The 12,515-nt window shown below is 40.5% G+C and overlaps 1 protein-coding gene across 5 annotated transcripts in view; it reads right to left on the reverse strand.

Annotated features, from left to right (window-relative positions):
• Positions 1-12,515, reverse strand: part of LOC139478774 (transient receptor potential cation channel subfamily A member 1-like) — a 65,502-nt gene that overhangs the window by 27,030 nt on the left and 25,957 nt on the right. For 4 of the 5 annotated variants that reach the window (XM_071261391.1, XM_071261393.1, XM_071261390.1 and 1 more), the window contains exons 2-4: positions 2,587-2,743; positions 1,360-1,535; positions 317-424 (exon numbers count right to left, since the gene is read on the reverse strand). In XM_071261391.1, coding sequence (XP_071117492.1) covers positions 317-424; positions 1,360-1,535; positions 2,587-2,743 — 441 coding nt within the window. Of the gene's footprint in view, positions 1-316; positions 425-1,359; positions 1,536-2,586; positions 2,744-7,651; positions 7,732-12,515 lie in introns of those variants that run through there. The other variant, XM_071261392.1, reaches the window with a different exon arrangement.

A 12,515-nucleotide genomic window follows, 5' to 3' on the forward strand; every position in this document is an offset into this window, starting at 1 on the left:
GTCCCGGAATAACACAAGTTAGTCACGAATGGCTGAGGGGCTGTGCATGTTTAATTGCTGCAATGTATCCCAGTGGCCTTGCACTATAGAGTCGAGATTAGTACAAGCATCAACACACAAAGGTGCATCCATGTCGCTGTTTGAAGTATGAGTGAAAATAATCATAAACACAACGTTAAACCCCCTTTCACCTCACCTCACATGATACCACACAGACATCACCTTATACCTATTCCCTGCATGGACATAACACATGAATATACTGCGGGGCCGACACTCGACATGTTTGTTTAATGAGGGTCAGACTCATACTGACCAGCAATCCTGCACAGCGGTCTTGGTTCTTGAGGGCACATAAGTGTAACGCTGTGATGCCATCTTCCCCTCTCTGGTTCACGTCCACGTCGTCGTGTTTTAGCAACGCCTGTGGAGACAATGTCGTCATTGATCACATAATATAACAGACGTATTTGAACATCGGTCTACGAAAGAAGTATACATATCAAGCGTCTATATATCAATTTAACACAGCTATTTGAAGCACTAAACAACATTCAGCTGGTGCTGAAATATAGATACCCGTGAAGATACGGGTTAGAATAGGTCTTCATACTTGCCGAAAAAGACGACAATGCTTGTCGTAAGATCAAGATCGGGTGGTCAGGCCAGCTGACTTGGTTGATACATGTCAACGTATCCCAATTGCGTGGACTCATGATGTCAAACACTATATTGCTGGTCCAGACTCCATTATTTACACACAGCCGTCATATAACTGGAATATTGCTGAGTGTGGCGTTAAACAATAAACAAACAAACACACTGAAGTATAGATTGTAGAAAAGGCATGACTGTCCATCTGATGCGTAATGACAATACAATGAACAAATATATATTAGCCATCATGAATATTTTGGGGATATGTTTATGAAATTATATGCTCATCCTTCACTAAAAATACATTCCAAAAAAATATCAAGTTCCCTTACTTTCTTGTACAACTTGTACACCAGTTAGGATTTATACTCAAGTAGCTTTGTCTTAAGGCTACCAGAAGAAAAACAGCCCTTCCCATAACCGTTGAAATGTTGGCGCTGGGTTAAAGGTTTTAAATCTCTGCAGCAACAACCAATGCTTGGTTGGTTGATTGTTGTTTCACGCCGCACTCAGCAATATTCCAGCCATATGACGGCGGTCTGGAAATAATCGAGTCTGGACCAGACACTCCAGTGATTGATATCATGAGCATCGATCCACGCAATTGGGATCGATGACATGTATCAACCAAGTCAGCAAGCCTGACCACCCGATCCCGTTAGTCGCCTTTTAAACAACTAATGCTGTGACATCTGGACTCACCTCCAGAGATTTGAGGAAGCCTCCATCTGCCGCCAAATGCATCGGGGGCATGCACTTGCTGTTGATGGCGGTGACGTCGGCTCCTGCGTCCACCAGGAAGTCAATGCTTTCCACCTGGGACATCTCCACGGCGAGATGAAGGGCGGTGTTGCCACAGCCGTCCTTAATGTTGAGGTCTGTAGCATAGCGGTAATTTGAAAAATATAATTTTGTCAGCAAAAACATCAGTGTTCATTATAAACAGTCAGCTGTGTATATGTTTAAGTCAATGTGTAAAATACCTGAAAGTTTCAGTTAGGCTATGACAAACTGTCCATATATTGTATTATGTTAACGAATTCAAAACATTTTAATGTTGAATTTCATCACCCAGTGACTGAAGATGACGTTCGTACATGACAAGGAACGTCAATGCATACAGTTTTATTTTATTTTGGGGGCTTTTAATCCTTTCATAAGTAGTACATTGTGATGTTTTAAACCCTTTTTAACTTCTTCATAATGTTCAGTCAATCTGTCAAATAAATGGGGAGATATCTCCAGTCAATTTGTAAAAAGGCGTTATTTAAATTGCCTAGGTGTATATCATTTTAGACATTGAGGGATTTAACAAACTGACTGAAACACATATGCTGTGATGAGTGAGTATGTGAGTTTGGTTTAACACCCCTTTTTCAGGTCTATCATGGCGTGTCCGGTAAATTTGGGAGGAATACCTGAAGCGATGCAGTTCTCATACGTTTACAACAAATACAGGTTTATGCTGACAAACCTAGAAACATATTGAGGATTAACCGGGATTCGAACCCACTATCATAAGTTTCTTGCACGCCTCATCGGCGACTTTGACGACTTGGCCACCTAGTCTTCACGATGTAATGAAAATACAACTCGTCGTATCATTGCAGTTAACTTGAACAAATTTGTATCTGTCAGATGCCAATGTGCTCTGTGTTTATCCGATTATAGATATACATTTACTTTGCTGATCTTGGCCGCGAATAACTGCAAGATTCCGGAAGCGGCGTTAAGCAATAATTACTCACTCACTCGCAGTGTTGATGATGTTGTTTAGAATCTAACGCAATTATTGCCAGATAATGATTTTGTGCTGCAGCTCAACTGCAAATAACGGTGTTATAACATGCACGTCTATGATATTTATCAGTAAGATTTTAACTACCATCTATGATAACCATCTACATCTGAATAAATTATTAACGTTACCTCCTCCATGTCTGTTTATGAAATCTAGTATCCGTATACGTCCTTTTAACGCCGCCTGATGGATGGGTGCTCTCCCCTTGGAGTCCTGTACACTGAGCCGAGATGAGTCCAAGTTGTAGATCCGCTCAAACTCCTTCAGGTTACCGCTGCTGGCAACCTGAAACAGAACAGATATCAGTCGCGATACCAGTGTAAATTACCAGATAACAGGTATAATACTGGGTTCAATTTTCTTTCTTTTTTTCCCCTTTGTATATACGCATGAAAACGAAATGTTGAATTTTGTAAATACATTTAACCGAGACCTGCCAGAGCGGGAAGATTCTAGAGAAATGAGTTTCCCGAATTAAGATTGAACGTGTTACAAGTCAATAATTATCAATCCAACCAGATTAATGAAGTTTCATGTTTCAGCATTTTTATATTCATACTTTACGACGTGACAATTCGAAGTATGTATGTATTATTTTGCACATGTGGGGGTCACAAGCATATCTGCTACAAATGTAATGAAACATATACAGTGAGGCACATTCAAGTATATACAATGGTATCATGCAATTGCATTATTCAACACGGATTGTCTTGTCTCATATCCATATGCACATTAACTTCAAAGGACTCAAGGGGAGGTCGGGTAGCCTAGTGGTTAAAGCGTTCGCTCGTCATACCGAAGACCCGGGTTCGATTCCCGACATGGGTACAATGTGTGAAGCCCATTTCTGATGTCCCCCGCCGTGATATTGCTGGAATATTGCTAAACGAGGCGTAAAATGAAACTCACTCACTCAAAGGACTCAAACACTATTTTGATTTGTACCATATGTTCCCGTGTGGGTTTTTTTCCAGTCGAACAATTGACTTGTCTTTGCATGTGTTTATGATGGGTGCCACAGGATACGCTCACCATTTCGCCTATAATTATCAATGTTTGATAGTGATTCATAAACACTGAAAAAAACATGGGAACATATGGAACAAGTTAAAATAGATAATTGCATCGGACATCGTTTTTGTCACCGATGCGTCAAATTTGGAAATGTTCTTCAGATGTCTACCATAAAACGTTTTGAAAGCTTTACTAAACACTGCCACAATTTAGGACAATTTATAGGAACACAGAGCTACATAAACTCTCCTTTTCTTTCTAACAGACATCATCTGCTGTAAAGTGAATGCATGATATGCGATAGAGTATTCTAATCAGAAGCCAAAACGTTGTTTTCTCTCGCAAATTTGCCCATTTAGAAATTCTATAATTTACAATACTAGTAAATAGCGATATTATCCCGTAGTTGTCACGGTTTGACAGTTCACCTTTATTATATAAAGGGAATAATTATTGCTTCAGTCCAGGCATCAGGGAAATCAACCAAGTAAAACAGCTTGTTAAACAGCATTTAGAAAGGACAACACAAGGGCTTGAGAACCTTTCAGCATGCCAATAACGTAATGACTTGTCCCTGTCGACTTACGGTTTTTCAAATAATGGATATGCGAAAGCCTAATGGTGCCATTGTGGTAGCATATATATATTAGTACATCGAAATTTCTCGTTATTTCAGTCATTCGTTTATTTTCTCGAAATTACGAATTTTGTTCTCGTTACTTCGATTATATTTTCGGAATTTCGATTATTTTCTCGTTAATTTGAGTTTTTTCTCGTTGCTTCAATTATTTCCTCGTAATTTCGATTATTTTTCGTTGTTTTCAAAAACTCGAAATTTCGAAAAATAATTCAAATAACGACAATATAATGGAGGTAACGAGAAAAAACTCGAAGCAACGATAAAATAATTAAAATAAAGAGAAGATAATCGAAGTAACGAAAAAAAATTCGAAATTTCGCGAAAATAATTGAAGTAACGAGAATAAAACGAAATGTCGGGGTTTTGACATAAAATTTATATAACGAGAAACCATTCGAAGTAACAAGAAAATACTCGTTATTTCGAGAAATCAATTGAAATAACGAGAAACAAAATATCGATGTAACGAGAAAGAAAATCGAAATTTCGAAAAAATAATTGACACAACGAGAAATTTCGACTTGAAAAATTAAATTAATGCTACCAAAGTGGCACCATTATGCTTTGGTAAGTTGAATGAATTTCAAAGATACGAGGGTTGACTGATATCTACAAAGCCTGAGATAGAAGGAATTTCTAAATAGTGAAATATTTTGTTGTGGACATTATAATGATGTCATAGAGGTTATGCACAAAACCTGAGTCAAATGAGCAAATTGTTTTGCTATAAAAATTCAGTAAAATAAGCAGGGGTCTGTGGCCTTTGGAAATGGACAAACTTGAGGAACATGCAGTGATCAAGTTCTTCAGATTGTTGTTTGGACTCATCCATTGTCACAACTCGTTGCAAGAATCAGGCTGAGAACTTTTTAATCAATCCTCGTATATTTATCCGTTTCAGCAGATCTGTTTTCTTCAGAGATGTCTTGACAGTCAGCATCTAGTTTATTACCTCATGATGTCCTGTCAATATGAACCACATGTTCCCGTCTACAGGAAATACCTTCCAAGTCCTTTCCAAAATATTGATGAATTAGTCGCTGCTACTGTTAGTCTTTTACATTTGATTGTGTGAAGTTTCTATTTTATTTGCAGACATACTTATTTCTATGTTTATCATTTGGCAAAACAATTTGCATAAGTAACGTGGGCAACACTGATCCCACGATCACGACAAGTAGAATGCATTATTAGTTTCATCTCAAACCGTACATCGGCGCAACAAATGACATTGTAATAGTGTTGATATCGGCGGCACTTCCTTTTGCTTGGGGTATGTTTGGTGTCCACTTCACATTGCCGCGTTTCAGAGTAAGGTGTGTAACAACATGTCCGGTTTCACGATCAGTTTAACAGCTAGGGGTCAACTTCAGTCAAACATCACTAAATGTTTCATAAACCGCGCAGATTACATTTGTTACAACGATCGTTGCCCTGCAATTAACGAAATCAGTGGTTGCACAGAGCAACATGATGCGTAATGCTTTCCCGTACATGGAGTTTTCACACCTCCTTACTCACCGACACTTACTTGAAAGGATCGGATGGTCGGACCGGTTGATAGCGTTGCCAGATACCCCGACGACGTGGATATTTGCTCATGATACCAATCAGTGGTTTGTCTGGTTCTAGTTGTTTACTTGCCGTCGTATGACAGGACTATAACTTTTTTTATGAGTGAGTGAGTATGATTTTACGCCGCTTTTAGAAATATTCCAGCACTATCACGGCGGGGAACACCAAAAATGGGCTTCACACATTGTACCCATGTCGGGAATCGAACCTGGTATCACTTCTCTTAACAGATGTGATATTAATGAACGAATTGGGAACACATAACAACGGGTAGTTAAGTATGACCGCCAACGATAGGGATAAGATGAGACATTTCAAAGTGGACGTTTATGGATCAGTAGTGCGCAATACAGTCATGACTGGTGAAACATTCATTCACTCGACGAGGCACACTAGGTATCAAATGGCGATTTGGGGGTGTCAAGTTCAGCTGACATGGTCGACGGCTTATGACGTTGACGCATGACCCAGACGCGTTCATTGGGGAAGATCTCCGGGCTTATTGCTGGCCAGGGCATTCTATGGATGTTGTGCTGCTGGAGGTGAGCATTGACGAGTCGTGCGCGGTGAACACGGGCATCGTTGTCCTGAAAGACAAAACGTCGACGAACCCCTAGCAAAACGGGACAACAAAGAGCCCTTGCACAATATGGAGTGGGGTTCGCTCAATCATAGTGATGCCACTCCACACCATAACCGATCCACCGCATGTAGACGATTTCTAATCGCCGGACCCGTAACTCGTACTCAAGTAGCCTGAGGAAAGTTTACAGCAATTTGATTCGTCGTTCAAGTTCGTAGAGCCTGGTCTCGGATCAATCCATCCTGTACTCTTGTCGTTGACCTTAGACGCCATGAACAGGGTCGATTGTCGACATTTTGCGATTGTGGTACCTGTTCCATGGTCAGCTATTGCAGACTGTGCAAAATCCAACGTATTGGCCACTACGAGCGTTGAAGACGCAGCATCGCTTGTTCTTACACAAACCATGAATGAAATCTAGTACATCGCAACTGTATGATAAGTGGATTCAATAAAATTGACGGCAATAATGGTGAACAGAGATTAATCGACCTTCATTGAAGGTGTCAAAATCAGGAATGACATCTTAAGCACGTGTGTGGCACTTCTGCGTGAGGTACGTGCAAACTATAGGATTTGTTTTGGTGTTCCGTTTAACTTATCTTTAAACTTAATCTTTGGTATTGACATATATGTTTCATGATCCCACTTTTTTAAGAGTATAATATTTGTTTGTTTGTTTATTTGTTGTGGAACACCGCACTCAGCAATATTACAGCTACATGACGGCGGTCTGTAAATAATCGCGTCTGACTGACAATACTTAACAGACGATGACAAGAATCAACCAAGACAGCGATCCTGACCATCCGATCCCGTTAGTTGCCTCTTATGACAATCAAGACTTATTCTAACCGGTATCTTCACTGATAGAAAAGCATAATAACCCCAATTCCCGGTTCAATACAAATATGTAAAGTTACATTTGTTTTACAAATACATACACGTACAAAAGAAATTCAATAATAGAATACCCGGTGTACTACAGAACTTCATCAGCCATGCATGTACATGTGCCAGTACAAATACATGCCTGTACAAAGTCCACTCAGTCAAAATATATAAGATACCTTCACAAATTACTTGTTGGGTAGGTACGCTGGTAATACAAAACCAAATGGCATCTACACTGGAATACTTGTAAGACAAAACCATATGGCACCTATGTTGGCTCCCTGGTAAAACAAAGCCAAATGGCACCTACTTCCGCACCCAGGTAAGACAAAACCAGATGGCACCTAGTTCCGTACCCTGGTAAGATAAAACGATCACCTACAGAAATTGCTGCGCTATCCACAAAGATATGAAAGCTGCAGGTCACTCGATGAGATAAACATGTTATTTGACAAGAAAAGATAATATTCTCTGAGACACTTACTTCCAATGCTGTGATTGTGCCGAGGGACGTTTGACTCCCGAATACTGAGCAATTGTCCGACATGTCGAGCATCTTACTATCTTTTGTAGCCAGGGTATAGCTGGGTCTCCCCCAACAATCGTAATTCATTGTCAGGGGTGATGGGGAGCTATGGGTTTTTGGGGCGACATCTGACAAACGCTGTTCCAACCCCAACCACCGTCTCCCACTTTTCATTAATTCTGCTGTGAACGGCATAGTGTCTAGATGACTAGCTGCCTAATGCCGAAGTCTTCCTGATATAATTCTGCTACATTGATAATGAGGCATTTCTTCTGTTAAAGTCATGCAACTTTCTCTCAATCTGAAGTTCTAGAGCTGAGTGGTAGCTCCACGCAACTAAATGATGTCTGCTCAAATGCGATCTTGATATGTAACTTTCCTTTAATTAATTCCAAATGAAAGCCTCGATATCCAAACGCTGTTCCGATTCAAACCACCGTCTCCGACTTTTTATTAATTCTGCTGTGAACGGCACAGGATCTGGATGACTAGCTGCCTAATGCTGAAGTCTTCAGGATATAATTCTGTTAAATGGACCATAAGGCAGTTCTTCTGTAATATTAATGCAACTTTCGCCCAATCTGAAGAAGGTAGCTCCACGCTACGAAACGATGTCTAGTCAAATGCGAACTTGATATATAACCCTCCTTTAATAAGTTCCAACTGAAAGCTTCGTAATCCAAATATTTGTTAATATCATCCTCCCTGGTTCCTTCTCTGGCACACCTTCCGTTTAAACGATTGTCTCACCAAGCAAACAAATTCGTATTGGTCATATTGGTCATGTGATCATACGAATAGCTAAACACATTAACGGATAATCGATAATGAACACCTAACTGCTGTAAACACATAAATGTTCTAGACCATACAGTGATGAAAAATCGTTGTTTAATTACATACATTGTCACTGTTTACTCCCGGGAATGATACGCAATAAATACAACAAACGTATTGTTATCTGACGTTTAGCAAGTGCTTTGATGTTATAGTCTCCGACTTGCAAACACGTGTGCTAATGCATCTCTGATATCTCTTAGCCCTATTTGTCCATCATGGATGCTAGTGATTATTTCGATTCAGGTGAACTAGATCTGTCTTGAAGTTTGCTTAATGTCAGGGGTGTTTGACGTGACTTTGGAAAGACGTCATATTGTATTGGAGACTGCATATAGATTGTAGAAAACGGAAAATCACAAAGCGAAAAAGTCAATAACTTTATTGGGATTCAAGCGTATTGTACACATTGATCGTTTGATTGCTAGATCAATCCACTGATTGTGTAAACCACATGTTATTTCACAAAATGACAGGAAATTTGGAACGGCCCAGTTAAATGCTTGTTCGCAATCCTTTTAGAGGCTACAGTCGTACATTGGTACATACTTTTCTGTTCTGGTACAAACGTGTCCGGAATATGTCCTACTTAAAATTTAGATTCATAGCCTTAGCTGGTCTGCGTGTTTCTTACACTTTTTCACCTTTGTTTACCCTTTCCGGAACACTTGGTGCCATCACTGATTTCCAGTGGTCTATTCAATAATTTACATAGCTATTTTGTCATTTTCGCTAAATAGTAATCTGCTTCGGAGGATAATGAAGACTGGGTATTCTCTTGCATTGACAATTTGTACTGAGGATAATGAAGCAAAACAGAAAACTCAATACATTGTGAATGTCGATGTCACATTACAATGCGATACCTGCAACACAAGTTATGTCAGAAGTGTAGTCAGGTATGCGAATGAAAAAATACAGCTTATTATTCTGACAGACTTCTCTGTGCGTAACTGAAGGCATTGTTACATAAACAACGAGGCTTAAATGTTTCATTAGAAGGATACGCTGTTTTAGAAATAATTGGCTTAAGACTTGTCCACTTAAAGTACGTACAACCCCGACGATGCGGGGTTAAGATACCATAAGAACTTGACAGGACGTTTTTTATACAACTTATCGGCCTACTTTTTCACTTTCAAATACTTTTAATGATAATACACGTATCTGTGTACACACTTTCATAAACGAAAAAGGGCGGCTGGGTAGCCTAGTGGTTATATTGGTCGCTCGTCACGCCGAAGACCCGTGTTCGATTACCAACATGGCTAAAATATGTGAAGTACATTTGTGGTGTTCCTCGCCGTGATATTGCTAGAATACTGCCTAATACAACGCAATAATTAAGAGTGAGTGGTTTGTAAATTTCGCACGTGGTTAGCGGCCATAAACTTTCCGAACCCCGTGATGAGATTCCAACCACGGACCTTCTTATCACATGTCGCACGCATTCTCCACATGACCAAAGAAGTTAACCCTTCAGCAAACTGACATGGTAAGGATGGCATCTATAAGATTCTGCTATACTGCTATGCTAGGCCACATAGTAGGGCACTGAGTCTTATTGTGCTCAAGTTAAATATGAACGTACTCAGTCCCACGTTGGGCACCAATGTAGCGGCCATATATATTTCCGAGTCCCACGATGGGATTCGAACCACGGACCTTCTGATCCGAGGTCGGACTCTTGTCCACGTGACCAAAGAAGTTAACCCCGTCAGCAAGTGGTCATCTGTAGGATGACCCGACGCCCTGCTACATATATAACACAACTTCCTCGTGGCAACAACACGCTCTCACTCGGGTGCTTTAAAAAAAGTACAAAGCAATGCGTATCTGTTTGAATCATTCAAGTGCTATTACACATATCAGTTTATGATAATTTAGAAAACCGACTACATACTTTTTCACCCATTGCCATTGCCAAAATATTTTCAATCAGGAGTTGAGAATCCTTAGAGGTGTAACCTAGCAGCGGGAGATATTGTAAAAACAATTAATAAAAGGATAAAATCCCTGGGATATTGTAATATCTCTGTTTATGAGATGCAACAACCCGCTAGGAGAACAATGGGATGAAGTCACATGAGATTTATAACATGTGGCGACGATATCGATGGTACAATATCACAACCAATTATGTTACACCAATCAGGGTTGGACCTGAAGTATTTAAAGCGATAAAACCCTTCCCTTAGCCACAAGTATTATCTTAAGTAATATCACAGACGTCGTAAAAAAGAATCAGAATGCTCTATTCCAGAATTGATTGACTCGCAACCTTTTAACTTGATCTTTCTGGCTCTTGTCTTTTGTCATATAACATGATTTTATCGCATAACATACAGCATCTGGCAAGGTGACACAACTTGAGATATCCGATCAATGATCACCATTGAGGTTCATTTAGAACTATTGACCAGTTTCTTATCTGTTAAACAGCCACCATTGTGGACCACTGAATGTCAAAAGTGGGTACAGTTCAGGGAGTCACTGGTGTCTCAGTAAGAACCAAATGTGCCTCACAACATGCTGACTATTTCCTCCATGCTTGAACAATGTAGAATCAGCTGTTCTACACTTCCAGTTTAAAATGTGACACTGCAGACAAACACAGCGTCCAAACACAGGAAGCGTCCAAAATTGAACCCCCAAACATTGGCTTGTTTCTCGGATCATGGATTCTCCCAAAATATTATCATCCATTTGTCAGCACCATATCCGTGCTCTTGGGTTTCACCAAAGTGGTAAACGTCCAACACCATGATGTAACTATAATACCATTTAAACCATCTCACCCTCACCACACTCATTGAGTTTTTCCGACGCGGTCATTCAAGGTTTACGTTTTACGGTCTTCCCAGTGGTTCCCTGATCCTAGTAGCTCTAACACCGGGTGTCACATCCACTTTCCAATCTGCACATCTGACCTTTTACCCAAAGGAGGCTTATGATTATCCTCCTGAGTATTCATGTCCATGTTCTCTGCCTACTCAAAAAGAGGACCTCTGCCGACCACACACAAGTGGATGTCTGCCTACCACACGCAAGTGAACCTCTGCGGACCATACGCAATTGGACCTCTGCAAGTCAAGGATGCGTTAACTCTTCTATTATTCTCATGTCCATGCCAATCCGTAAGCTGCTTTGCAGCAACAAAGAGTCCTTGCATAATATGGAGTGGGGTTCGCTCAGTCATACTGATGCCAACCCCCACCATAACCGATCCATCGACAAATCTGTCATGAGGTCTCAGGTTGACATTGGTTTGATGTTAGTTTCCACGTCGCCTGACCATCGACGATTGTCCAAGTTTCGACGTTGTGTACGTAATTGATATCTGTTGGAAAAAGGACGATTTGAAAGTGGCGGCACAACACGGGACCATCGAGCATGGTCAAGAGCTGCCTGTAGACGCATTCTAATCGCCTGACCCCGTAGCCCGTACTCCAGTAGCATGATGAAAGTTTGCTGCACTTTGATTCACCGTATGAGCTTGATATCGTGGAGCCTGGTTTCGGATCAACCCATCCTGTAGTCTTGTCATTGACCTGGGACGCCCTGAACGGGGTCGATTGTCAACGTGTTGGGTTTGTTGGTACCTATTCACAGACTGTGCACGCTGACTACTGCCAGTTTCCAGCATGCCAACAGCCCGTAGACACTCCGCATATTGCAGACGCCGCGTCGCTAGTTCTTACACAAACAATCAATGAAATTGAGTAAATCACAACTGTATGATAAGCAGAATCAGTAAGATTGACTGAAATAATGACCCATAGAGATTAATCGACCTTCCTTGAAAGTATCAAAATCAGGAATGACACCTAGATACCTGTGTGGCGCTACTGCGTGAGGCACGTGCAAACTCTAGGATGTGTTTCAGTGTTAAGTTTTACAAACATACACGTTTTTGCACAGAATGTTTGTCGTGGACACTTAGCTTAGTTCTAATGCTTGGTGTTAATATTTATAATAAATGATC

Source organism: Haliotis cracherodii, unplaced genomic scaffold (assembly GCF_022045235.1).
Source record: "Haliotis cracherodii isolate W230 unplaced genomic scaffold, xgHalCrac1.p SCAF_4, whole genome shotgun sequence".
In the NCBI taxonomy this organism is placed as follows: Eukaryota; Metazoa; Mollusca; class Gastropoda; order Lepetellida; family Haliotidae; genus Haliotis; species Haliotis cracherodii.